We start from the raw sequence: 27,982 nt of genomic DNA, 5'->3' as shown, positions 1-27,982 counted from the left end.
ATGAAGCCTCAGCCGCAGCGTGGCTACAATGCCGATGCCAACACCGACGCGGTCGCTGCGGGCTTCCTCAGGCTGTGGGTCAAGGAGAATTGGGAAGAAGCTCATGGTCAGTGGCAGGCTGGGCGCTCGGTTCAGAGGGTACCTGGAAACGAATTTCCCTAGGGGGGGTCGAGCGGGAGGCTTCCTCCTCAGACGCAGCGGGTTCCTGCCTCTTCCTCAGCGGGCTTGCTCGACGGCCTGATCTTTGGCTTTTGGTTTCTTCTCTTGCAGAGGCCGAGCCCGCGAGGCTCTGGCTTCCTCGAGAGAGGGGAGAGGAGCCGAAGGCTCAGTCCGAACCTGAGCAGGGAGCAGCCGCAGAGGGGAAAGAGGCGCGATATGAAGAAGGAGAAGAAAAGGAAGGCGGCGATGTGGGCACGGGAGCTGCGAGTCCCCCGGATGGGGAAAGCCACGAGGCCAAGGCTGAGGTAGAGGCTGAGGCGGGCGCGGGCGGCGCCGAAGGCCGAGAGAAGGGCGGGGAGGAGCAGCGCCTGGGAGCCGCCGTCGAGGTTCGGAAGGCGGCAGACAGGCGCCACCGAGTCTCCCGGCACACCTTCACGCTGGAGCAGCTGCGGGAGCTGGAGGGAGTTTTCCACCGCACTCCGTATCTCAGCGTCGCCTTGCGGTAAGCGGGCAGCTCTGGGGGCGCTGGCTGAGGCGAGCGCGTCCCTGTCCTCAGCTCCGGAGTTGAAAACCCCAGGGCCTGGGGCGGGGGCGGGGGCTCTGCCCGGTGGGAATGAGTCAGTATTACGGTGGGGAGTTTGAATAAGTCACGTCGAGAAACTGTCCGCCCACAGTTAACAAATGAGTCGCCTGAGGCATGGTGGAGTACGTGCGCGATTGGATTCTACTTTGATTTAAAATATTGGTCATCATTTATTCATGGATTATATTTGCATTAATGTAAATACTACATTTAACGTGAAAGTGAAAGTCGCTCAGTCGTGTCAGACTCTTCCATACAGTCCATGGAATTCTCCAGGCCAGAATACTGGAGTGGGTAGCAGTTCCTTCTCCAGGGGATCTTCCTAACCCAGGGATTGAACCCACGTCTCCCGCATTGCAAGAGGATGCTTCACCAGCTGAGCCACCAGGGAAGCCCAAATCCTACATTGAAAGAAAAGTGAAAGTGAAGTCGCTCAGTTGTGTCCGACTCTTTGCGATCCCATGAACTGTAGTCTACCAGGCTTCTCTGTTCATGGGATTTTCCAGGCAAGAGTACTAGAGTGGGTTGCCATTTCCTTTTCCAGGGGATCTTCCTGACTTAGGGATTGAACCCAGGTCTCCTGCATTGCGGGCAGACGCTTTACCCTCTGAGCCACCAGGGAATACTACATTAAAACATCCTTTATCTTAATTACTGAATTTTTAGTTACCCTTAAAGTTTGTGCCTGAGGTAGAATTGTCCCTAAAGCAAGCTACAGGAATGAATGGATTGCTGAGTGTCTGTGAATGCAGATAAAATTTTGAAAGCTGTCATTTATGTTGCACTTACTGTGTTAAGCACTTGTCCTAAAGGGTTTTCTACAGATTGTCATTGAATCTTCACAACCTTATGTAAATGTGGTAGCTACTATTTTTTATCCGCGCTTCACCTGTTAAAAAACTGAAGCCCAGAGACGTAAAGAGACCTGCCCAAGATCCACACAGCTGGGATGTGGCTGAGATTTGATCCAAGGAGGCTGTTTAGTAGGCAAGGGCAGAGGTGATGGTGTGTTGGTCCAGGTAGTGGTAATGGATAGACGTGAACAGATTAGAGAGGTATTTAGAAGGTAAAATTGATAGCAATTTGTGGTAATTTGGACATAGGAGTAAAAGGAAATGATTAAGAAAAATATCTGAATTTCTGATTTGCCCAACTGAATGGCGGATGGTATACTCACTGAGCTAGGGAATACTGAAAGGGTGACAGAAGTTTGCAAGAGACAGAGAAGGACTAATTGGAGAGGCTGTAGGCAAACCATATCATGGAAACCTCCATGGTGGTAGATGATTTAATGAGAAAGGATGGTAAATAGCATCAACTTTGGCTCAGTATTTTCTGTTCAGTTTGATTACTCCAAGTTGGGTTGGCTTTTGCTGTGTGATAATTCTAAGAATCAGCCCAATTTCTCCCTTTCTCAAGTGTCAAACTCTTGGTTTGCCCCTTGGTTTGGGTGTCTGCTGCTGCTAAGTTGCATCAGTTGTGTCCGACTCTGTGCAACCCCATAGATGGCAGTCCACCAGGCTCCTCCATCCCTGGGATTCTCCAAGCAAGAACACTGGAGTGGGTTGCCATTTCCTTCTCCAATGCATGAAAGTGAAAAGTGAAAGGGAAGTCGCTCAGTCGTGCCCGACTCCTAGCGACCCCATGGACTGCAGCCCACCAGGCTCCTCCATCCATGGGATTTTCCAGGCAAGAGTACTGGAGTGGGGTGCCATTGTCTTCTCCGATTTGGGTGTCTAGAACTGCCTATATCTCATTTATACCTTTTGACTGCCTTCACCCAGTTCCCCCACCTGACTCCCTCTGGTAACCACGAATCTAATCTCTTTTTTTTAGTTTGTTTCCTTTTGAAGTATAATTGACCTACAACAATATGTTAGTTCCTGTTATACAACATAGTGATTAATTATTTCTGTACATTTAAAAATGATCACCGTGAGTCTGTCACCGTAAAAGATTTTATATAATTATTGACTGTATTCCCCACACTGTACATTTCATACCAGTTATTCATTTATTTTGCAACTAGAAGTTTTTACCTCAATCTCCTTCACCTATTTCTCTCCTCCCCCAACCCCTCCTTTCAACCACCTGTTTTTTCCCCTCTGTATATATAATTTTGTCTCTGTTTAGTTCCATTTGTTCATTTTTTTCATTCACTAGATTCCACATGTAAGTGAAATCATACAGTGTTTGTCTTTCTGTGTCTGACTTATTTCACTAAACATAATACTCTCTAGGTCCATCCACATTGTTATAAATAGCATAATTTCATTCATTTTTATGACTGAGAAGTATTCCATTTTATATATATGCCACATCTTCTTTATCCATGTATCTGTTACTGGGCACTTAGGTTGCTTTCATATTTTGGCTGTTGTAAATAATGCTGCTGTGAACATTGAGGTGCAGATATCATTTTGAATTACTGTTTCCATTTTCTTTGATATTAACCCAAGAGTGGAATTGCTGGATCATATGATGGTTCTATTTTTAGTTTTTTGGAGAAACCTCCAAACTGTTTTCCATAGTGGCTGCACCAGTTTACATTCCCACTGTGTAGGATTCCCTTTTCTCCACATCCTTGCCAACATTTGTTATCCTTTTGGTGATAGCCATTTGACAGGTGTGAGGTGATCTCATTATGCTTTTGATTTGCATTTCTCTGACAATTAACAGTGTTGAGCTTTTTTTTTTTTTTCATATGCCTGTTGGCCATCTGTGTATCTTCTTTGGCAAAATGTCTATTCAGGTCTTCTGCCCATTTTTGCATTAGGTTTTTGTTTTTTGATACTGAGTTGTATGAAGTGGAGTGAAAGTCACTCATTCATGTCCGACTCTGTGACCCCATGGGCTATACAGTTCATGGAATTCTCCAGGCCAGAATACTAGAGTGGGTAGCCTTTGCCTTCTACAGGGGATCTTCCCAATCCAGGGCTTGAACTCAGGTCTTCTGCATTGCAGGTGGATTCTTTACCAGCTGAGCCACACAAGGGAAGCCCAAGAATACTGAAGTGGGTAGCCTATCCCTTCTCCAGCAGATCTTCCTAACCCAGGAATAGAACCAGGGTCGCCTGCATTGCAGGCGGATTCTTTACCGTCTGAGTTATGAGGGAAGCCCAACCTGTTTTTATAAATGTTGGATATTAACTCCTTGTCAGTAATATCCTTTGCAAAAATTTTCTCCCATCCAGTAGGTTGTCCTTTTGTTTTGTGTATGGTTTCCTTTTCCTGGGTTTCCTTACCCTACTGCTCTCCACCCGGGTGCCCTTTCCCAATAAAATCTCTTGCTTTGTCAGCACATGTGTCTCCTCGGACAATTCATTTCCGAGTGTTAGACAAGAGCCCAGTTTCAGGCCCTGGAAGGGGTCCACCTTCCTCCAACAAATGGCGACTCTGGCGGGGACTCTTCTTCGCTGAGACTGACATCCTGACCACTCGGGGTACTCAGGGGCCAGCTTGCCTGCCAATGGACCAGACCCAGCAGCCGCAACTGGGACCCTTTTGTCCCTGGTCTCCTCCTGACATGGACAACTGGCCAGAGTGCCCCGACCAGTAAGGAACAAGAGACTTTATTGACCTCTCTCCCCTTCCCTCTCTCTTTCCTCTCCTTAACCCTTCCTATCCTTCCCTGTTTTTCTAGTCCCCCGGTCCTGGATGCAGGAATCTGGTCGAAGGGCCCTCAACCTGAGCTGAGGATTGGAGACTGATCACCTCCTCTTGGCAGAGAACTTGAATTCTGGTTCTGGTCTGGTCTGATTTCTGGTAGGGCCGAGTTCCAGTCCTTCCTTCTCTGTAGGCCCAGGGAAAAGTCCCATAACGCCTGGGTATCTGTAGGTGGCAGGAGACGTCTGTAAGGCCACCCCTTTTGCCCCCCTCTCCCACCTCCTTCCCCTTCTTCTTTGAACCTGGCTTCCTTTCCTCCCTTGAAATCTTTGATGTTAGTACTTAGATCTGAAGTTCTGTGTCTCTATAGGAGGTTTTCTGAGAGACTGTATTCTTGTATTTAAGAGCTTCCCTGGTGGAGCCGAGGTTAAAGCATCTGCCTGCAATGTGGGAGATCTGGGTTCAATCCCTGGGTCGGCAAGATCCCCTGGAGAAGGAAATGGCAACCCACTCCAGTATTCTTGCCTGGAGAATCCCATGGACGGAGGAGCTTGGTGGGCTACAGTCCACGGGTCACAAAGAGTAGGACACGACTTCACTTTCACTTTCACTGGGTCACAAAGAGTCAGACATGACTTCACTTTGACTTTCACTTTGCTGTGCAAAAGCTTTTAAGTTTAATTAGGTCTCATTTGTTTGTTTTTGCTTTTTTTTTTTTTTGGTCTTAGGAGACAGATCCCAAAAAGTATTGCTGTGATTCATGTCAAAGAATGTTCTGCCTATGTTTTCCTCTAGGAGTTTTATAGTATCTAGTCTTATATTACCTTATAGAGAAGGCAATGGCACCCCACTCCAGTACTCTTTCCTGGAAGATCCCATGGACAGAGGAGCCTAGTAGGCTGCGGTCCATGGGGTCGCTAAGAGTCGGACATGACTGAGCAACTTCACTTTCACTTTTCACTTTCATGCATTGGAGAAAGAAGTGGCAACCCACTCCAGTGTTCTTACCTGAAGAATCCCAGGGACGGGGGTGCCTTGTGGGCTGCTGTCTATGGGGTTTCGCAAAGTCGGACATGACTGAAGCGACTTAGCAGTCTTACATTTAGGTCATTAATCTATTTTGAGCTTGTTTTTTAATGTTCTGTGAGAAAATGTTCTAATTTCTTTGACATGCAGCTGTCCAGTATTCCTCAGTCAGCCAGTAAGTTCAGTTGCTCAGTTGTGTCCGACTCTTTGGGACCCCATGAATTGCAGCACGCCAGGCCTCCCTGTCCATCACCAACTCCCAGAGTTCACTCAAACTCATGTCCATCGACTCAGTGATGACATCCAGCCATCTCGTCTTCTGTCGTCCCCTTTTCCTCCTGCCCCCAATCCCTCCCAGCATCAGAGTCTTCTCCAATGAGTCAACTCTTCGCATGAGGTGGCCAAAGTACTGGAGTTTCAGCTTTAGCATCATTCTTTCCAAAGAACACCCAGGACTGATCTCCTTTAGAATGAGTGAGTCTGAGTGAACTCCGGGAGTTGGATCTCCTTGCAGGCCAAGGGACTCTCAAGAGTCTTCTCCAACACCACAGTTCAAAAGCATCAATTCTTCGGTGCTCAGCTTTCTTCACAGTCCAACTCTCACATCCATATACCTGGCACCACTTATTAAAGAGACTGTTTTCCCTGTTGTATATTCTTACCTGCTTTGTCATAGATTAATTGACGATAAGTACTTGGGTGTATTTCTGGACTTTCTAGTCTGTTCTAGTGATCTATGTGTCTGTTTTTAATGCCAGTACCGTATTGTGATTGTTTTTGTTGTTGTTTTGCTACACCCCATGGCTGGAAAATGAGTACGTCAAGGCTGTATATTGTCACCCTGCTTATTTAACTTATATGCAGAGTACATCATGAGAAACACTGGGCTGGAAGAAGCACCAGCTGGAATCAAGATTGCTAGGAGAAATATCAATAACCTCAGATATGCAGGTGACACCACCCTTATGGCAGAAAGTGAAGAGGAACTAAAAAGCCTCTTGATGAAAGTAAAAGTGGAGAGTGAAAAAGTTGGCTTAAAGCTCAACATTCAGAAAACGAAGATCATGGCATCCAGTCCCATCACTTCATGGGAAATAGATGGGGAAACAGTGGAAACAGTGTCAGGCTTTATTTTTGGGGGCTCCAAAATCACTGCCGATGGTGACTGTAGCCATGAAATTAAAAGACGCTTACTTGTTGGAAGGAAAGTTACGACCAACCTAGATAGCATATTCAAAAGCAGAGACATTACTTTGCCAACAAAGGTCCATCTAGTCAAGGCTATGGTTCTTCCAGTGGTCATTTATGGATGTGAGAGTTGGACTGTGAAGAAAGCTGAGCACCAAAGAATTGATGCTTTTGAACTGTGGTGTTGGAGAAGACTCTTGAGAGTCCCTTGGACTGCAAGGAGATCCAATCAGTCCATTCTGAAGGAGATCAGTCCTGCGTGTTCTTTGGAAGGACTGATGCTAAAGCTGAAACTCCAGTACTTTGGCCACCTCATGCGCAGAGTTGACTCATTGGAAAAGACTGATGCTGGGAGGGATTGGGGGCAGGAGGAGAAGGGGACGACAGAGGATGAGATGGCTGGATGGCATCATGGACTCGATGGACGTGAGTCTGAGTGAACTCCGGGAGTTGGTGATGGACAGGGAGGCCTGGTGTGCTGCAATTCATGGGGTCGCAAAGAGTCAGACACGACTATGTGACTGAAGTGAACTAAACTGAATGCTGTTTTAAGTGGGATTGTTTTCTTGCTTTCTCTCATAGCTTATTATTAAGTGTATAGAAAAGCAACACATTTCTATATATTAATCTTGAATCCTGAAACTACTGAATTCATTTATTAGTTCTAATAGATTTTTGGTGGAGACTTTAAAATTATCTTTTTTAAAAATTTGAGGAATAGTTGATATACAATATTATATAAGTTTTAGGTGTACAACATAATGATTCACAATTTTTAAAGGTTGTACTCCACTATAGTTCTTATGAAATATTGGCTATATTCCCTGTGCTGTACAATGTATCCTTGTAGCTTATTTATTTTATACATAGTAGTTTGTACTTATTAATCCACTACCCCTGTCTTGTCCCTCTCTCCTGTCTCTACTCATTGGTAACCACTAGTTTATTCTCTATATCTATGAGACTTCTTTTTTTGTTATATTCAATAGTTTGTTTTCATTTTTAGATTCCACATATAAGTGGTATCATACACTATCTGCCTTTCTTTGTCCTACTTAATTATTTCACTGAGCATCATACCCTCCAAGTCCATCCATGTTGTTGCAGATGGTAAAATTTCATTCTTTTTAATGTTGAGTAGTATTCTGTTGTATGTATATACCATATCTTCTTTATCCATTCCTATGTTGATGGACACCTATGTTTCTTCCATATCTTGGCTGTTGTGAGTAATGCTGCTATGAACATTGGGGTGCATGTATCTTTTGGGGTTAGTTTTTCTTTTTTTTTAGATATATACCCAGGATTGAAATTTCTGGGTCATATGGTAGTTCTGTTTTTAATTTTTTTGAGAAACCTCCATACTGTTTTTACAGTGGCTGCACCAATTTACATTCCCACCAAAAGTATGCAAGTGTTCTCTTTTCTCCACAAGCTTACCAACATTTGTTATTTGTAGTCTTTTTGATGATAGCCATTCTGACATGTGTCAGGTGATATCTCGTTGTAGTTTTGGTTTGCATTTCTCTCGTGATTAGTGATGTCTGTTTTATTGAGGTGTAGTTGATTTCAAATATTCTATTAGTTTCAGATGTGCAACATACTGACTGAAAATTTTTATAGATTATTCTTCATTTAAAGTTATTGTAAGATATTGGCTATATTCCTGCTGCTGTAAAATAAATACATCCTTTAAAATTTTCCAATTCAGTTTCATTACTAGTAATTGATCTGTTCAAATTTTCTATTTCTTCTTGCTTCAGTCTTGGTAGACTATACATTTCTAGGAATTTGTTCATTTCATCTAGGTTATCCACTTTACTGATGTCTAATTAATTGCTCATAGTAGTCTCTTATGATCCTTTGTATTTCTGTGGTGTTGATTGTAACTTCTTTTTCATTTCTGATTTTATCGATTTGGACCTTCTTTTTCTTGAGTCAGGCTAAAGATTTATTAATTTTATTTACTTTTTCAAAGAATCAACTCTTATTTGCATTGCTATTTTATATAAAAATATATTTCATTTATTTCTTCTCTGATCTTTATGATGTCTCCCTTGTACTAACTTTGGGTTTTGTTAGTTCTCCTTTTTCTAGTTCCTTTAGGTGTGCGGTTAGGTTGCTTATGTGAGATTTTTCTTATTTCCTGAGGAAAGCTTGAATTACTAACTTCCCTCTGAAAACTGCTTTTAGTGCATCCCATAGATTTTGGATTATTGTGTTTTCATTTTCGTTTGTTGCCATGATCTTAATTTTCTGAATATTGAGTTTTAAGCCAACGTTTTCACTCTCCTCTTTCACTTACATCAAGAGGCTCTTTAGTTGTTCTTCACTTTCTGCCATAAAGGTGGTGTAATCTGCATATTTGAGGTTATTGATATTTCTCCTGGCAATCTTGATTCAAGCTTGTGCTTCATCCAGCCCAGTGTTTCTCATGATGTACTCTGCATATAAGTTAAATAAACAGGGTGACAATATACAGCCTTGACATTCTCCTTTTCCTATTTGGAACCAGTCTGTTTTTCCATGTCCAGTTCTAACTGTTGCTTCCTGACCTGCATACAGATTTCTCAGGAAGCAGGTCAGGTGGTTTGGTATTCCCATCTCTCTAACAATTTTCCACAGTTTATTGTGATCCACATAGTTGAAGGCTTTGGAATAGTCATTAAAGCAGAAATAGATGTTTATCTGGAACTCTGTTGCTTTTTTGATGATTCAGCGGATGTTGGCTATTTGATCTCTGGTTGGAAGTTCATGGTTCATATACTATTGAGGCCTGGCTTGGAGAATTTTGAGCATTACTTTACTAGCATGTGAGATGAGTGCAACTGTGCCATAGTTTGAGCATTCTTTGGCATTGCCTTTCTTTGGGATTGGAATGAAAACTGACCTTTTCCAGTCCTGTGGCCACTGCTGAGTTTTCCAAATGTGCTGGCATATTGAGTGCAGCACTTTCACAGCATCATCTTTCAGGATTTGAAATAGTTCCACTGGAATTCCATCACCTCCACTAGCTTTGTAGTGATGCTTCCTAAGTCCCACTTGACTTCACATTCCAGGATATCTGGCTCTAGGTGAGTGATCACACCATCATCTTCATCTGGGTCATTAAGAAAGTTTTTGTTTAGTTCTTCTGTGTATTCTTGCCACCTCTTAATATCTTCTGCTTCTGTTAGGTCCCTACCATTTCTGTCCTTTATTGTGCCCATCTTTGCATGAAATGTTCTCTTGGTATCTCTAATTTTCTTTTTTTTTTAATTTTTATTTGTAATGTTATTGATGTATAGTTGACATACAATATTATACTGGTTTTAAGTATAAAACTCATGATTCATCATTTGTATACATTGTGCAGTGATTACAACAATAAGTTTAGTTATCCTGTGCCACCATACAAAATAATACAATAATATTAACTACAATTCCTGTGCTGTATATTACATCCCCATGACATGTTTTTTTTTTAAATTTTTATTTATTTATTTATTTTTATTTTACTTTACTTTACAATATTGTATTGGTTTTGCCATACATCAACATGAATCCGCCATGGGTGTACATGAGTTCCCCATCCTGAACCCCCGTCCCACCTCCCTTTCCACTGGGTCATCTCAGTGCACCAGCCTCAAGCATCCTGTATCCTGCATCGAACCTAGACTGGCGATTCATTTCTTACATGATATTAAACATCTTTCAATGCCATTCTCCCAAATCATCCCACCCTCTCCCTCTCCCACAGAGTCCAAAAGTCTGTTCTATACATCTGTGTCTTTTTTGCTGTCTCGCATACAGGGTTATCGTTACCATCTTTCTAAATTACATATGTATGTGTTACTATACTGTATTGGTGTTTTTCTTTCTGGCTTACTTCACTCTGTATAATCGGCTCCAGTTTCATCCACCTCATTAGAACTGATTCAAATGTATTCTTTTTAATGGCTGAGTAATACTCCATTGTGTGTATGTACCACAGCTTTCTTATCCATTCGTCTGCTGATGGACATCTAGGTTGCTTCCATGTCCTGGCTATTATAAACAGTGCTGCGATGAACATTGGGGTACACGTGTCTCTTTCAGTTCTGGTTTCCTATGTGTGTATGCCCAGCAGTAGGATTGCTGGGTCATAAGGCAGTTCTATTTGCAATTTTTTAAGGAATCTCCACACTGTTCTCCAGAGTGGCTGTACTAGTTTGCATTCCCACCAACAGTGTAAGAGGGTTCCCTTTTCTCCACACCCTCTCCAGCATTTATTGCTTGTAGACGTTTGGATCGCAGCCATTCAGACTGGCGTGAAATGGTACCTCATTGTGGTTTTGATTTGCATTTCTCTGATAATGAGTGATGTTGAGCATCTTTTCATGTGTTTGTTAGCCATCTGTATGTCTTCTTTGGAGAAATGTCTCTTTAGTTCTTTGGCCCAGTTTTTGATTGGGTCGTTTATTTTTCTAGAATTGAGCTGCAGAAGTTGCTTGTTTATTTTTGAAATTAGTTCTTTATCAGTTGCTTCATTTGCTATTATTTTCTCGCATTCTGAAGGCTGTCTTTTCACCTTGCTTATAATTTCCTTTGTTGTGCAGAAGCTTTTAATTTTAATTAGGTCCCATTTGTTTACTTTTGCTTTTATTTCCAATATTCTGGGAGGTGGGTCATAGGGGATCCTGCTGTGATTTATGTTGGAGAGTGTTTTGCCTATGTTCTCCTCTAGGAGTTTTATAGTTTTTGGTTTTACATTTAGATCTTTAATCGATTTTGAGTTTATTTTTGTGTATGGTGTTAGAAAGTGTTCTAGTTTCATTGTTTTACAAGTAGTTGACCAGTTTTCCCAGCAACACTTGTTAAAGAGATTGTCCGTAATCCATTGTATATTCTTGCCCTCTTTGTCAAAGATAAGGTGTCCATATGTGCATAGATTTATCTCTGGGCTTTCTATTTTGTTCCATTGATCTATATTTCTGTCTTTGTGCCATTACCATACTGTCTTGATGACTGTGGCTTTGTAGTAGAGCCTGAAGTCAGGCAGGTTGATTCCTCCAGTTCCATTCTTCTTTCTCAAGATTGCTTTGGCTATTCGAGGTTTTTTGTATTTCCATATAAATTGTGAAATTATTTTTTCTAGCTCTGAAAAATACCATTGGTAGCTTGATAGGGATTGCATTGAATCTATAAATTGCTTTGGGTAGTATACTCATTTTCAGTATATTGATTCTTCCGATCCATGAATATGGTATATTTCTCCATCTGTTAGTGTCCTCTTTGATTTCTTTCACCAGTGTTATAGTTTTCTATATATAGGTCTTTAGTTTCTTTAGGTAGATATATTCCTAACTATTTTATTCTTTTCGTTGCAATGGTGAATGGAATTGTTTCCTTAATTTCTCTTTCTATTTTCTCATTATTAGTGTAGAGGAATGCAAGGGATTTCTGTGTGCTGATTTTATATCCTGCAACTTTACTGTATTCATTGATTAGCTCTAGTAATTTTCTGGTGGAGTCTTTAGGGTTTTCTATGTAGAGGATCATGTCATCTGCAAACAGTGAGAGTTTTACTTCTTCTTTTCCAATTTGGATTCCTTTTATTTTTTATTTTTTCTTGCTCTGATTGCTGTGGCCAAAATTTCCAAAAGTATGTTGAATAGTAGTGGTGAAAGTGGGCAACCTAGTCTTGTTCCGACTTTAGAAGAAATGCTTTCAATTTTTCACCATTGAGGATAATGTTTGCTGTGGGTTTGTCATATATAGCTTTTATTATGTTGAGGTATGTTCCTTCTATTCCTGCTTTCTGGAGAGTTTTTATCATAAATGGGTGTTGAATTTTTCAAAGGCTTTCTCTGCATCTATTGAGATAATCATAAGGCTTTTATTTTTCAATTTGTTAATGTGGTGTATTACATGGATTGATTTGCAGATATTGAAGAATCCTTGCATCCCTGGGATAAAGCCCACTTCGTCATGGTGCATGATCTTTTCAATGTGTTGTTGGATTCTGATTGCTAGAATTTTGTTGAGGATTTTTGCATCTATGTTCATCAGTGATATTGGCCTGTAGTTTTCTTTTTTTGTGGCATCTTTGTCAGGTTTTGGTATTAGGGTGATGGTGGCCTCATAGAATGAGTTTGGAAGTGTACCTTCTTCTGCAATTTTCTGGAAGAGTTTGAGTAGGATAGGTGTTAGCTCTTCTCTAAATTTTTGATAGAATTCAGCTGTGAAGCCATTTGGACATGGGCTTTTGTTTGCTGCAAGATTTCTGATTACAGTTTCAATTTCCGTGCTTGTGATGGGTCTGTTAAGGTTTTCTATTTCTCCCTGGTTCAGTTTTGGAAAATTAAACTTTTCTAAGAATTTGTCCATTTCTTTCAAGTTGTCCATTTTATTGGCATATAATTGCTGATAGCAGTCTCTTATGATCCTTTGTATTTCTGTGTTGTCTGTTGGGATCTCTCCATTTTCATTTGTAATTTTATTGATTTGATTTTTCTCCCTTTGTTTCTTGATGAGTCTGGCTAATGGTTTATCAATTTTATTTATCCTTTCAAAGAACCAGTTTTTGGCTTTGTTGATTTTTGCTATGGTCTCTTTTGTTTCTTTTGCATTTATTTCTGCCCTCATTTTTAAGATTTCTTTCCTTCTACCAACCTTGGGGTTCTTCATTTCTTCCGTTTCTATTGCTTTAGGTGTAGAGTTAGGTTATTTATTTGACTTTTTTCTTGTTTCTTGAGGTATGCCTGTACTGCTATGAACTTTTGCCCTAGCACTACTTTTACAGTGTCCCACAGGTTTTGGGTTGTTGTGTTTTCATTTTCATTCATTTCTATGCATATTTTCATTTCTTTTTTTATTTCTTCTGTGATTGGTTGGTTATTCAGGAACGTGTTGTTCAGCTTCCATATGTTGGAATTTTTAATAGTTTTTCTCCTGTAATTGAGATCTAATCTTACTGCATTATGATCAGAAAAGAAGCTTGGAGTGATTTCAATTTTTTTGAATTTACCAAGGCTAGATTTACAGCCCAGGATATGATCTATCCTGGAGAAGGTTCTGTGTACACTTGATAAAAAGGTGAAATTCATTGTTTTGGGGTGCAGTGTCCTATAGATATCAATTAGGTCTAACTGGTCTATTGTATCATTTAAAGTTTGTGTTTCCTTGTTAATTTCCTGTTTAGTTGATCTGTCCATAGATGTGAGTGGGGTATTAAAGTCTCCCACTATTATTATGTTAGTGTTAATTTTCCCTTTCATACTTGTTAGCATTTGCCTTACATATTGTGGTGCTCCTATCTTGGGTGCATATATATTTATAATTGTTATATCTTCTTCTTGGATTGATCCTGTCATCATTATGTAGTGTCCTTCTTTGTCTCTTTTCACAGCCTTTGTTTTAAAGTCTATTTTATCTGATATGAGTATTGCTACTCCTGCTTTCTTTTGGTCTCTATTTGCATGGGACATCTTTTTCTAGCCCTTCACTTTCAGTCTATATGTGTCCCCTGTTTTGTGGTGGGTCTCTTGTAGACAACCTATATAGCAGTCTTGTTTTTGTACCCATTCAGCCAGTCTTTGTCTTTTGGTTGGGGCATTCAACTCATTGACGTTTAAGGTAATTACTGATAAGTATGATCCTGTTGCCATTTACTTTATTGTTTTGGGCTCGAGTTTATCACCCTTTTGGTGTTTCTTATCTAGAGAAGATCCTTTCTTAGCATTTGTTGGAGAGCTGGTTTGGTGGTGCTGAATTCTCTCAGCTTTGCTTGTCTGTAAAGCTTTTGATTTATCCTTCATATTTGAATGAGATCCTTGCTGGTTACAGTAATCTGGGCTGTAGGTTATTTTCTTTCATTACTTTAAGTATGTCCTGCCCTTCCCTCCTGGCCTGAAGAGTTTCTATTGAAAGATCAGCTATTATCCTTATGGGAATCCCCTTGTGTGTTATTTGTTGTTTTTCCCTTGCTGCTTTTAATATTTGTTCTTTGTGTTTGATCTTTGTTAATTTGATTAATATGTGTCTTGGGGTGTTTTGCCTTGGGTTTATCCTGTTTGGGACCCACTGGGTTTCTTGGACTTGGGTGATAATTTCCTTCCCCATTTTAGGGACGTTTTCAACTATTATCTCTTCAAGTATTTTCTCATGGTTTTTCTTTCTGTCTTCTTCTTCTGGGACTCCTATGACTCGAATATTGGGGCATTTAACATTGTCCCAGAGGTCTCTGAGGTTGTCCTCATTTCTTCTAATTCGTGTTTCTCTTTTCCTCTGTTTCATTTATTTCTACCATTGTATCTTCTACCTTACTTATCATATCTTCTGCCTCCGTTATTCTACCTTTGGTTCCCTCCAGAGTGTTTTAGATCTCATTTATTGCATTATTCATTATATATTGACTCTTTTTTATTTCTTCTAGGTCCTTGTTAAACCTTTCTTGCATCGTCTCAATCCTTGTCTCCAGGCTATTTATCTGTAACCTCAATTTGTTTTCAAGATTTTGGATCATTTTCGCTATTATTATTCAGAATTCTTTATCAGGTAGATTCCCTATTTCTTCCTCTTTTGCTTGGTTTGGTGTGCATTTATCCTGTTCCTTTTCCTGCTGGGTATTTCTCTGTCTTTTCTTCTTGTTTATATTGCTGTGTTTGCGGTGGCCTTTTTGTATTCTGGCAGTTTGTGGTTCCTCTTTATTGTGGAGGTTCCTCACTGTGGGTGGGGTGGACGGGTGGCTTGTCAAGGTTTCCTGGTTAGGGAAGCTTGTGTTGGTGTTCTGATGGGTGGAGCTAGATTTCTTCTCTGTGGAGTGCAGTGAAGTGTCCAGTAATGAGTTTTGAGATGTCAATGTGTTTGGTGTGACTTTGGGCAGCCTGTATATTGAGGCTCAGGGTTATGTTCCTGTGTTGTTGGAGAATTTGTGTGGTATGTCTTGCTGTGGAGCTTGTTGGCCCTTGAGTGGTGCTTGGTTTCAGTGTAGGTATGGTGGCATTTGATAAGCTCCTATTGATTAATGTTCCCTGGATTCAGGAGTTCTCTGGTGTTCTCAGGATTTGGACTTAAAGTTACTGCCTCTGGTTTTCAGTCTTATTCTTACAGTAGCCTGAAGACTTCTCCATCTATACAGCACCGATGATAAAATATCTAGGTTAATGATGAAGTGTTTCTCCACTGTGAGGGACACCCGGAGAGGTACACAAAGTTACGTGGAGAAGAGAAGAAGGAGGAGGGAGATAGAGGTGACCAGGATGAGAAGAGGGGGAATCAAAAGGGGAGAGAGCAAGCTAGCCAGTAATCACTTCCCCATGTGCTTTCCACAATCTGGATCCCTCAGAGACGTTCATGGAGTTACACAGAGAAGAGAAGAGGGAGGAAGGAGATAGAGGTGGCCAGGAGGATAAAAGGGGGAATCAAAAGGAGAGAGACAGATCCAGCCAGTAATCAGTTCCTTAAGTATTCTCCACAGCCGGGAACATACAAGGAGATTCACCTAGTTGGGTAGAGAAGAAAAGGGGGAGGCGGAAGATAGAGGCAACCTGGTGGAGAAAAAGGAGAGTCCAGAGGGGGAGAGAGCAATCAGGCCAGTGATCTCATGCCCAAGGAAAAATGGGTACTGAAGATTGGGTTCTTAAGGGTACAAAGTTGATAACAGATACCAAAAAGCAAGGATTAAAAATCTTGAGTAGAGGTTAGATTCTCAAAAATACAGTATTAAAAAAACAAAAACGAAACCAAAAAAAAACAAAAGAAAAACACAAAGTCACAGAAATTATAAAATATATATATATATGAAATTTACTTTAAAAATAGGGTCTTTCTTTTTTTTTGCAAAGTGATAGTAGGTTATAAAAATGGAAATTAAAGGAGTAATGGGGACTTAAAAGTAACAAAAATAAAATAATAAAATTAAAACAAAAACTTTTTAATTAAAAAAAATGATAATAGTAAAAATATATCTAAGACTTTCCCTGGAGCTGTTGTGGACAGTGTGGGGTCAGTTCATTTTCAGATAGTTCCTTGGTCCAGCTTTTACTTCTCACTGTCTATAGGCCCCTTCCTATGTAGTCAGTGCTAACTACAGGGTTTTAATCTATTGCACCTGCCACTTCCAAAGCGGTTCCCTCTGTTTATGTTAGCTTCTTCTGTTTGCTGGTCTCTTCAGTGTCTAATTTCCACCCTGACACAAGGGGTGCTGTGGTGGTCACTTTTTTTTTTTTAGGCTTGCTTGTTCAGTCATGCTTTGGGGAGGCAGGAACACTGCAAACAAATATTACTGGCGTGTGTTCACAGTGATTCAGCCACACTGGGTTTGCTCTTCTCATGGTGTATGTGCTTTCCCAGTCTACACTGCTCAGACTCTAGGTTGCTTTGCCAGGAACTGTCTGATGCAGGCCGTGGTTTGCATGCACTTCTCAGGTCTAAGCTGCTCAGGTTCAGGTTCTTGGGTACTCCGCAAAGGTGCAGACTTGATTGGGCCTGAGTTTTGCACCCGTCCCAGGTCTGAGCAGCTCAGGTGACCAGGTCCTTGGCACGCGTAGTTGCCCCCAGTTGAAGGCTGTGACTTATCGCCTCCCTTGTCCTCACTCGGTTTTCTGGGTGTACAACGGACACGCCTTCTCTCTTCTGGGAAGCTGATCTCTGGCTGCGACCCTCCTGGCAGATGTTGACCGTCCAGAATCCCAAAAAGTCTTGGTTAGCAACAATGTCTGCTTGTAGTTTGGTATAGGATGGCTCTCTGGGGCCATGATTGCCCCCTTCCAGCTCTGGCTGCCCTCACCTGCCTGTCTTGGGTGGGGGATGGGCCGGTCCACAGCCGGCTAGCTCTGCTCAGTCCTTTGTTCTGTGAGCGTGCCTGGTGGTGGTTAGGGCTTTTTGCGGGATCGCGGGATAGCTATCCCACAGTCTGGGTTGCTATCTCAAGCTAGGTCTCTCAGATTACCCTCAGGGCATTCAGGCCCAGTCCTTATCCTAATCAATGCCACCCTCTCCTCCCTGTCCCTCCCCTGCTTGGTGGTGAGGCATGCGAGCCAGCCTCTGGGCTGTCACACTGCTAGGAATTGCTGTTTGGCACGTAATCTGTGGGTTTTAATTAATTAATTTATTTTTTCTCCCTGTTATTTTGCCCTCTGAGATTCCAAGGCTCCCCACAAACCCACTGGAGAGAGTATTTCCTGGTGTTTGGAAACTTCTCTCTTTTTTAAGGCTCCCTTCCCCGGACGGATCTCCGTCCCTACCTCTTTTGTCTCTCTTTTTATCTTTGATATTTTGTCCTACCTCCTTTCGAAGACAAGGGGCTGCTTTTCTGGGTGCCTGATGTCCTCTGCCAGCATTAAGAAGTTGTTCTGTGGAATTTGCTCGGCGCTCAAATGTTCTTTCGATGAATTTGTAGGGGAAAAAGTGGTCTTCCCGTCCTATTCCTCTGCCATCTTAGGACCTCCCCCTCTAATTTTCTTGAAGAGAGTTGTAGTCTTTCCCATTCTATTGTTTTTCTCTATTTGTTTGCATTGATTGCTGAAGAAGTCTTTCTTATCTCTCCTTGCTATTCTTTGGAACTCTGCATTCAAATGGGTATATCTTTCCTTTTCTCCTTTGTCTTTTGCTTCTCTTCTTTTCATAGCTGTTTCTAAGGCCTTCTTACACAACCATTTTGTCTTTTTCATTTTTTTGCCTTGGGGATGGTCTTGATCCCTGCCTCCTGTACAATGTCACGAACCTCCATCCATAGTTCTTCAGGCACTCTATCAGATCTAATCCCTTGAATCTATTTGTCACTTCTACTGTACAATCATAAGGAATTTAATTTAGGTCATATCTGAATGGTGTATTGCTTTTCCCTACTTTCTTCAATTTAAGTCTGAATTTGCCAATAAGGAGTTTATGGTCTGTGCCACAGTCAGCTCCCAGTCTTGTTTTTGCTAACTGTATAGAACTCCTCTGTCTTTGGCTGCAAAGAATATAATTGGTCTGATTTTGGTATTGACCATCTGGTGATGTTCATGTGCAGAATCTTCTTTTGTGTTGTTTGAAGAGGGTGTTTGCTATGACCAGTGCATTCTCTTGGCAAAACTCTGTTAGCCTTTGCCCTGCTTCATTTTGTACTCCAGGGCCAAATTTGCATGTTATTCCAGGTATCTCTTGACTTTCTACTTTTGCATTCCAGTCCACTATAATGAAAAGGACACTTTTTTTTTTTTTGGTGTTAGTTCTAGAAGGTCTTGTAGGTCTTCATAGAACCGTTCAACTTCAGCTTCTTCTGCATTACTGGTCAGGGCATAGACTTGGATTACTGTGATATTGAATGGTTTGCCTTGGAAATGAACAGAGATCATTCTGTCCTTTTAGAGATTTCATCCACGTACTTCATTTCGGACTCCTTTGTTGACTATGGTGGCTGCTCCATTTCTTTTAAGGGATTCCTGCCCACAGTAGTAGATATAATGGGCATCCAAGCTAAATTCACCTATTCCAGTCCACCTTAGTTCACTGATTCCTAAAATGTCGACATTCCTAAAATGTCAACGTGTATTCTGTTGCTTTTGGATGGGATGCTCTATTAGTCCATTAAGTCTAATATGTCATTTGAGGTCAGTGTTTCCTTATTGATTTTCTGTCTGGATGATCTGTTCGTTGATGTAAGTGGGGTGTCAAAGCCCTGAATATCATGTTACTGTCAGTTTGTCCTTTATGTTTGTTAGTATGTACTGTATGTATTTTAGGTGCTCTTATGTTGGGCACCTATATATTTACAGTTGTTACATCTTGAGTTGATTCTATGTTCATTATGTAATGTCTGTCTCTTGTTATGGTCTCTGTTTGAAAGACTAGTTTATCTGATACAAGTGTTGCTACCCCAGCTTTCTTTTGATTTACATTTGCATGGGATACCTTTTTCTATCCTCTCACTTTTTGTCTGAGTATTTAGATCTGAAGGGAGACTCCTGTAAGCAGCATGTATGTTGGATTTGTTTCTGTGTCCAGTCAGCCACTCTGTGTCTTTTAATTGAAGCATTTATTCCATTTATATTTAAAGTAATTATTGGTAGGTATATATTTACTGCCATTTTGTTAATTCTTTTCTTTTTGTTTTTTTCTTATTCTTTGCTTTCTTCCTTTGTGATTTGATGGCTTTCTTTAGTGTTATGTTTGGATTCCTTTTTCTTTTGTTGTATGTGTGTCTGTTATAGATTTTTGGTTTGTGGTTACCAGGAGGTTTATATAGATAGTGTATTTGGTTATACTTAGATATACATATGTATATGTATTCTTTTTCAAATTCTTTTCCATTCCAGTTTATTATAAGATATTGAATAACCTTCCCTGTGCTATACAGTAAGTCCTATTGTTTATCTATTTATATATGGTAGTGTGCATCTGTTAATCCCATACTCCCAACTTATTCCCCCTCCTCAGCAACCATAAATTTGTTTTCTACCTCTGTGAATCTGTTTCTGTTTTGTAAAAAAGTTCATTTGTACTGTTTTTTGATTCTGCATGTAAGTGATATCTTATAATGTTTGTCATTGTTGGAATTAATTCATTTTGCCTAATACTATCCAGGTGCACCCATATACATACCACATCTTTATCCATTCATCTGTTGGTGAACACTTAGAGTACTTCATGTTTTAGCTATTGTAAACAGTGCCACTGTGAACGTTGGTGTATGTGTATCTTTTCTAATTAGAATTTTGCTCTTTTCTAGGTATATGCCCACATGTGGGATGAGCAGTGTTGAGAATCTTTTCATGTGCCTGATGGCCATCTATATGTCTTCTTTGAAGAAATGTCTGGGCTTAATTTCCAAAATACAGAAATAGCTCATACAACTTAATAACAATAGCAACAAAAACTCAACCCAATCAAAAAATGGGCAGAAGACCAAAACAGAGATTTCTCCAAAGAAGACATGTGTGTGTATGTGCACATTTGTGTCCAACTCTTTGTGACCCCATGGATTCTTGTCTTGGAAATTCCATGCACAGAGAAGCCTGACAGGCTACAGTCCCGTACATTCACAATGAGTCAAACACGATAGAGCACGTATGTGCCCACACATGCACACATGTCTTCTGGAGAAATGTCAATTTAGGTCTTCTCATTTTTTGATTGGGTTGTTTTTTGTTGTTGTTATTGAGTTGTATGAGCTGTTTGCATATTTTGAAAATTAAGCTCATGTCGATTGCATCATTCGCAAATACTTTCTTCTGTTTCATAAACTTGTGGACTTTCATTTTCTTTATGGCTTCCTTTGCTGTGTAAAAGCTTATAACTTTACTTTTTATTCTTTTCTTATTTGTGTTAATAGCCTTTTCTTTTTTGCTTAGAGAAGTTCCTTTAACATTTCTTGTAAAGCATGTTTTGTGTTGAACACTTAGCTTTTGCTTGTCTCTAAAAGTCTTCTTCAACTCTGAATGATAGCTTTTCCAGGTAGAGTATTCTTTGTTGTAGGTTTTTCCCCTTTGATCACATTAAATATACTGTGTCACTTCCTCTGGTCATCAGAGCTGTATGCTCCAGGAGTGCTTTCTATATGGGCTGTATGAGCCCTTCTGTTGTGGTGTGCTGACTACCATGGGTGGACCCCTGGTCTGTTGGTTACCAGGCACTGCCTAGTGCATAGGCTGCTGGCCCACTGGTGTTTGGGGCTGGGTCCTGGGACCTCTGGTGGGCAAGTGTGGTTCTTGGGGGACTGGCGACTCAGAAGCTCCTATGGCAACTGACTTGTTGGTGAGTGAGTCTGTGTCCCTGCCTGGCTAGCTGGTTGGTTTGGGGTGCACCAGGATTAATGCCAACAGACTGGTGGGAGGGCTGGGTCACAGTACTAATAATCTAGAGGGAGGATTTCAAAATGGCCCTTGCCAGCAGCAGAGTCTCCATGGTCCAACGAGCACCTTAAAATGGGTTCTGCCAGCATCTGTGTCCCCAGGGTGAGCTATAGTTATTTCCTGCCTCTTCAGGAGATTCTCCAGATCAACAGGTAGGTCTGACCGAGGCTCCTTTCAAATCACTGCTTCTGCCCTCGGTCCCGGAGCATGTGAGATTTTGGGTTCAACCTTTCAGAGTGGAGTCTCAACTTCTCACAGCTCCTGGGTCTCCTGAAAGGAAGCCCTGCTGGCCTTCAAAGCCAAATATTCTGCGAGCTTATCTTCCCAGCTCAGAACCCCAGGCTAGGAAATCTAGTGTGCTCAGACCCCTTGCTTCTTGTGGTGAATCTCTTCAATTATAATTATCCTCCTGTATATCAGTTGCTTGGTGGCTCAGATGATTAAGAATCCACCTGCAATGCAGAAGACCTGGGTTTGACTCCTGGGTTGGGAAGATCCCCTGGAGGAGGGCTTGGCAATCGACTCCAGTTGTCTTGCCTGGAGAATCGCCATGGACAGAGAAGCCTGGTGGGCTACAGTCCATGGCGTCCCAAAGAGTGGGACACAGCTGAGCGACTAAACCCAGCACATATGGGTTGCTGACCTGTGAGTGTGAGTCTCGACTATACCCCTTCTCCACCCTACCTGTCCGTCTTATTGTGTCTCCTTCTTTATATCTGTAGTTGTGGAAGATCTTGTCTGCTCATCTTTCAGGTCATTCTCATCAATAGCCTCTCTATATATAGTTGTAATTTTGGTGTGCCCAAGGGAGGATGTAAGCTCAGAGTTTTCTTACACTGTTATCTTGGCTACTCTCTGAGTAAATATTTTAAATAGTGAGAAATGTAAACGTATATTTCATTTCATGCATAATGTCAAATGCTGAATATTTGTAATTATTCCCCCTCAGACAGGAGCTTGCAAGACACATGGGAGTGACTGAAGATAGAATGCAGGTGAGTAAAATGGAAAAAAGCACTTTGGCGTAACAGCCATTCTAAAACCCACTTCAGGAACTGGATACTTTGTCCTGGACATTCTCGCATTGGTTTGTTTTTGTAACCTTCACTATGTTTGGGAAGTAAGATTGGAACTTCTGGGACTTTGGGGCCAGAATATATACCTCTTCAGTAAAGTAAACTCCTTCTAACACTGATATCCTTTAGGGGGCAATTTTCTGTGGACTCACGTTGGGACTGAGTCTGACTTGGGAATTATTCAAATTAATACACCAGATAGCTGGGTTATAAGAGGGTCCACCCCTTGAGTGGCAACTCACTCCAATATTCTTGCCTGGAGAACCCCCATGGACAGCGGAGCCTGGTGGGCTACAGTCCATGGGGTCACAAAGAGTCAGACACGACTGAGCGACTAAGCACACAAGGGGGTCCAAGTATACTAAATTATTTAAAATATTTAAGCCAGGCATCAGCTCTTTCTGCAAGAAGTGAATTTTCAAGTATTCAGGCATTTGGATAAGGGAATAATTCACCTCAGGATGCAACATATGAGCAACAAATGTACGTTTAGTTTAGATGAGACTGATGGGGAGGGGGATAATTTAAAATTCCAAGTGCCCGCTCCTTCTGCTGTTGTTTTTGTGTGTTTGGTAGAGCAACACAGGAGACACAAGAAACGTGGGGTCCATCCTTATTTTAGGAAGACCTCCTGGAGTAGGAAATGGCAACCTGCTTCAGTATTCCTGCCTGGAAAATACCATGGAAAGAGGAGCTTGGCAGGCTCTGTGGGGTCACAGAGTCAGACACAACTGAACACACACATACTCACACTCACAACAGTGTAGCGTTTCAGTTGTAAATTTTAATTTTCTGAAATTGAAGTGCAGCCTGAAAACATTCCTAACATAGTAGGTTGTGCATTATGATGATGGAAAGGTTTGCAACCCTTAGGAATTTGTCTAAATATATATATTTTAAAAAGTTGAGTAAATTTCCACTGACCTAGAAAGGTGAGTTTGAGAAAATTGGGCACTATTACTATATTTATTGGAGATACTGCATATATGCAACATTATGAAACTACCAGATGTATGAGTGAATATTATTTTGAGCAATTTCTAATGTCTAAGGATTTTTTTCTGCCCTTTTCATACTATTTTTAGGGATTGGTTTTGAAGAATTTCTCTCTGATGGTCCATGGTCCATGGCTCTCAGCCATGGACTTGTGTTAATTTGAAGTACTTGCCCATTTACTTAGATGGTAATGACTACTTGGTACCTCCAGGCACAGAAACTGAATATTTGTTCTTAGAACAGAGTAAGTTGTATCAAGGGAATATTTTTTTAAAGTAGAAAATCAAGAAAGGAAGGAAGAAAAATCAGGAAGGTTTTATTATTTGCTTTGCTGCAGAGCCCCTGTGTGAGGGCAGTGATGGATGCGGGCTGCAGACCTGGTGGGGGTGGGGGTGGGGGGTCTGGAAAGCAAGGCTGGGAGCCTAAGGCCAGGGGCTGGGCTCACAGTCAGGTCTGGCCAGGGCTTGGGAGGTCCGGGCCTCTGCTCTCTCATGAAGGCAAAGCAAGCTCACTGGGAAAGAAAACCTGAAGTTTTGGTGACATGCTTCTCCTGGGTTTACATAGTGGTCTCTTAGTGGAGTTCAGAAGGGAAAAGGATGCACATGAAACAAATAAGGGAAAAGAGAGAATGTTCCCATCTATTTCTAAATTCTATGGCACGAATTTCCCAAAGAACTATTTAATGGACACCTCCCCTTGTTTTCACATACAGCAAGAGTTACTCTATGAAAGCAGTACTGGGATTATGGAAGTAGTAGCCGACAGTACTTCAGTTAGCCAGTTTTGCATTTTGCTTATCTTTATGCAGATTTGATCCTTGGTACACTCTATCCCCCGCTCCAAAATGAGCTCTATTAATGTGGCTCCTTAAGACTATATATTCATGCATTAGAAGGGCCCAGATACTAAGATGGGAGAGGAAAAATGAGGTGATAGACAGAGGCCTTTGGTTTCATGTAAAATTTGCAGAGTGAAAACATCCAAAAATGTTAAATATGATGTAATTCCAATAACTGAGATGCTGAGGGAGCAGTGGCACCCACAGCACAGGTTTTTCTTTCAGTTGTTTAAAGTTGGCTCGTATTTCGGAAGGAGCCATTTTGTGAATCCTGACCCACGTGTTTGTCAATTCTCTTCCTAATATGCAGGTTGCATGCTCTTGCCTTAATCATGAGGGGACAATGAGGCTCTCCTGGTTGAGTGGCAGCGTCTAGAGAGCAGGGCTATGCTGGGCACCAGAGACTCTGGTCCAAGGTCCTGCAGCTGCACCCAGAGCAGAGGGAGCTGACTGGGTCATGAGCCTGGGCAAATTTGGAGGGTGGGGCAGGGTGGAGAGTGCAGAGCTGAGAAAGACAACAGTGGTTGCGTCCTCCCCGCCATCTCTTGGCTGGCCAAGACTTTAAGAATGTTAGTCAATTTGGGCCGAGTTTGTTCCATGGACAGAGGAGCCTGGCAGGCTGCAGTCCATAGGGTCGCCCAGAGTCGGACAGGACTGAAGCCACTAAGCAGCAGCAGCAGCAGCAGCAGCAGCAGCAGCAGCAGCAGCAGCAGCAGCAGCAGCAGCAGCAGTCTAAACCTCTTGATCTGCAGTCTAGTACTAAGGCAGTGTCCAGGGCTTCAACTCCATTGTTGTCAGCAGATGAGCCACAGAGTCCCTGGGCCCTCACTACCAAACCTCACTGGCAACACCAGCTCCGTCTCTATAACCGTCCCAGCGGTCCCTGAGGACAGTTTTTATTTACAAATCCAGCCCGTGCCTATTGATTACTTACTGTGCACCAAAGATGGGTTCCATTCCTCTCAGTATGATTTTAAAAGGCACCCACTTTATCATGTACTCAACTTCCCCCATCATGAAGGTGCACCTGCCCAGTGAGTGGGGTTAGTGGCAGGAATCGTAATAGGTGGGAGGAGAGACAAGGTGATAAGCAAGTCCAGAGCCAGGCTCACTTGCTGGGGATGGGGTTGGGGGTGCTGAGGAGATGGCCTTTAAGTAAATGTCCTAAAAAATTTTAACCAGGAAATAGCTTCTTCTCCTGGTGTAGTTTCCCATCTTCAAATCACCAAGATTTCCCTGCTCCCGTTTTTTCCTGTCTGACATTAACTGGTCCATGTACTAACCCAGCCCCGTTTCTCTCTGATTGGAGGTGTGGTTTAAGCAAAGAAGGGCCAAGTGGAGGAAATATCAGAGAACACTGAGGTTCAGAGATGCGCCGCCTCTGCTCCTGGCCCACCATGTGGTCAGCAACTGGGGTAGACCCTGCAACACCATCCTCATTCAGGAGCCGATTTGGGTCTGGGTCCTTCTGGAGCCGATACCCCTGGAGCTGATGCCCTTGCCGCCCATGGCCCCCAGGCTTCCCCTGATGCCCATGCTGCCCTTACCCCCGCTGTTTCTGCTTCCTCTGCCCTGGATTCTTCTACCCTCCATTCGCTCCGGCTGCCCTCAAATGGCCTTGCTTGGTCCCCTACCACCGGTGGCCTTTCTGTAGCCCTGTTTCCTCTTGAATGGTCTCCGTGACAGCTTTGTCGAAAGTGCCTTTGAGCCAGATTGAAGTTCTGATACCTCACCATCAAGCATACAAGGCCTTCCAAGTGCTTGCCAAGTGTGTTACATACATGTGCCGAGTCATTGACCCACTCTTTTAGGGCACGTTTTCTGTATTTTCAATAAAGTTGTGAATTCTCTGCATATTTGTTCTGTGTGTCACATGGGGTTAGTGCATCTGATGGAAACTGCTGATCCACGGTCACCATCAGTAGGCCACACAGATCTCTGAAGTTTCCCAGGTACCCAGGAGGGGTGTACAGAGATCCATCCATTCTCTTCCACCCTCATCTCCAACACCCATGCTCCCCCGACCCTGCACCATTGGGACCACCTAGATGTGCAAGACGGGTACCTTGAGTCTCCAAGGGAGGAGAGTGTGTTCCAAGGCAGTCCTGAGCCACATTCATGGTGATGAGGTCAGAGGCAAGGACCCCAAGGGCCACTTCTACAGGGGCTGCTCATAGGGCTTTATGGAGGAGAGGGAGCTGGGTGTTCATCTGGTTCTCTCCCAGTTCTCTTCACCACCTTCCCTTTTGTGGAGGATATGCAGGGTGGGGTGGGGGCATAGGTAGAAACCACTTTAGCAGCAGGGGGAGTTCCTGGCTCTGTAGAGGAAATGCAAGAGGAAACTGTCTAGGCCAGTGTGAGACTTTTCCCCTCTCCCTCCCCTCTCCCAGAAGTGGAAAACTTAGCCCTCCTTCCCCAGCTCAGAGTTGATCATGTGGCCTTCAGATATATTTTGTCACCTTCCAACATCCTGGGGAGAGCCTGGGTTCCAGCTAATTTAATACTGCAAAGAAGGGTCTTGGTTGAGTGCTGCCTGAAGCTAGGAGGAGTCGTCCCTGAGCACTGATTCAGGATAATCACATTATTTAAGAGAAGCAGGAAGACCTTGCCTTTCTTCTTCAAATGGAATTCCCAGGTAGAAACCACCCAGGAAAGGGTATGTGAGGAGGAGAAGGCCATCAGCCAAGTTCCCCTTGTAGCTGGGGGTTGGGGTGGAGGAGGGGATCATTTGCTGGCAGAGGAAGACAGTCTTCTCCAGTTGCCTATCCCAGAGGAGAGAGGGACTTAAGAATGGGGAGGGGGAGCGTCCAGGCACAGAACCTTATGAAACGGGCTCTCTCCAGCCCTTGGCCATGCCAGTTTGCCCAAAGAAAACCGCATTAAACTCTGGATTTGAAAATAACAGCATTGGGACTTCTCTGGTGGTTCAGTGGCTGGGACTCTGCACTCCCAATGCTGGGGGCCCAGGTTGGAACATTGGTCAAGGAGCTGGATGCCACACACAGCAACTAACAGTTCACATGCTGCAACTAAAGAGCCCACATAGCACAGTGAAGATGGAAGATCTCTCCTGCCACAACAAAGACCCAGTGTGGAAAAATAAATAGAATATTTTTAAAAAACAGATTATTTCTTGCCAGGGTCCAGCCCCAGTGGATCCAGGGTGATTCAAAGGGGAGACGGATAGGCGAGGAAAACTTACGTATTTAGAAAATGTAAGATTAGATTAGGAAGAAATAGTATAGTAGGAAATTTAGGTGGAGAAAAAGAGGCTGAATAACTTGGTTTACGGGGAAAACCAGTAAAACCTCGAGAAGAGGTTTGCACCATCTACGTTAGGCCACCGGCGTTCACTTGAATATCGAAGGGTGCCCCGCCTTAGGCTCCCTTTCGCGTGGATCTTAGCAGCCAGGGCAAGTAAGAAGACGTGGTGAGCCTCCCCGCTCCAGATGGGAACTCAGCCAAGAAAGGGGAGAAAAGAACGACATGGGGAAGCCCAGCATCGGTGCAAGACTCCAAAACTTTATTTTTCAAAATCAGCTTATGTACCCCAAGTTGTACATAAACAGTGGAATATGCAGAGTTATGCAGGGGCAGCAGTCCTGACCCTCATTGAGACCAGGCTTTCTTTTTGCATACCCTCCCGTATACAAAAGGTCTCAGGTGGTTTACATTATCTTCTGGCCAAGAGGCCTATTAACATTTTTCTGGC

At 42.5% G+C, this 27,982-nt stretch overlaps 1 protein-coding gene across 1 annotated transcript; it reads left to right on the top strand.

Moving 5' to 3' along the window:
• LOC138930830 (rhox homeobox family member 2-like) lies at positions 1–26,124 on the top strand. The gene is made up of 4 exons (XM_070291231.1): positions 1–106; positions 271–661; positions 22,310–22,355; positions 25,580–26,124. Exons 1-4 carry the CDS (start codon positions 1–3, stop codon positions 25,922–25,924), a joined length of 888 nt encoding a protein of 295 aa, XP_070147332.1. The 3' UTR covers positions 25,925–26,124.
• Positions 26,125–27,982: the final 1,858 nt, after the last annotated feature.

Source organism: Ovis canadensis, chromosome X (genome assembly GCF_042477335.2).
Source record: "Ovis canadensis isolate MfBH-ARS-UI-01 breed Bighorn chromosome X, ARS-UI_OviCan_v2, whole genome shotgun sequence".
In the NCBI taxonomy this organism is placed as follows: domain Eukaryota; kingdom Metazoa; phylum Chordata; class Mammalia; order Artiodactyla; family Bovidae; genus Ovis; species Ovis canadensis.
The sequence above is the reverse complement of the archived record's forward strand: the minus strand, read 5'-3'. Positions and strand labels throughout refer to the sequence as shown.

Bases quoted from the DNA above. Each gene is read 5' to 3' on its own strand.
- LOC138930830 (XM_070291231.1), top strand. From the start codon at position 1: ATGAAGCCTCAGCCGCAGCGTGGCTACAATGCCGATGCCAACACCGAC. The intron at 107-270 runs GTCAGTGGCAGG...CTTCTCTTGCAG, and splicing joins GAATTGGGAAGAAGCTCATG to AGGCCGAGCCCGCGAGGCTC. The intron at 662-22,309 runs GTAAGCGGGCAG...ATTCCCCCTCAG, and splicing joins TATCTCAGCGTCGCCTTGCG to ACAGGAGCTTGCAAGACACA.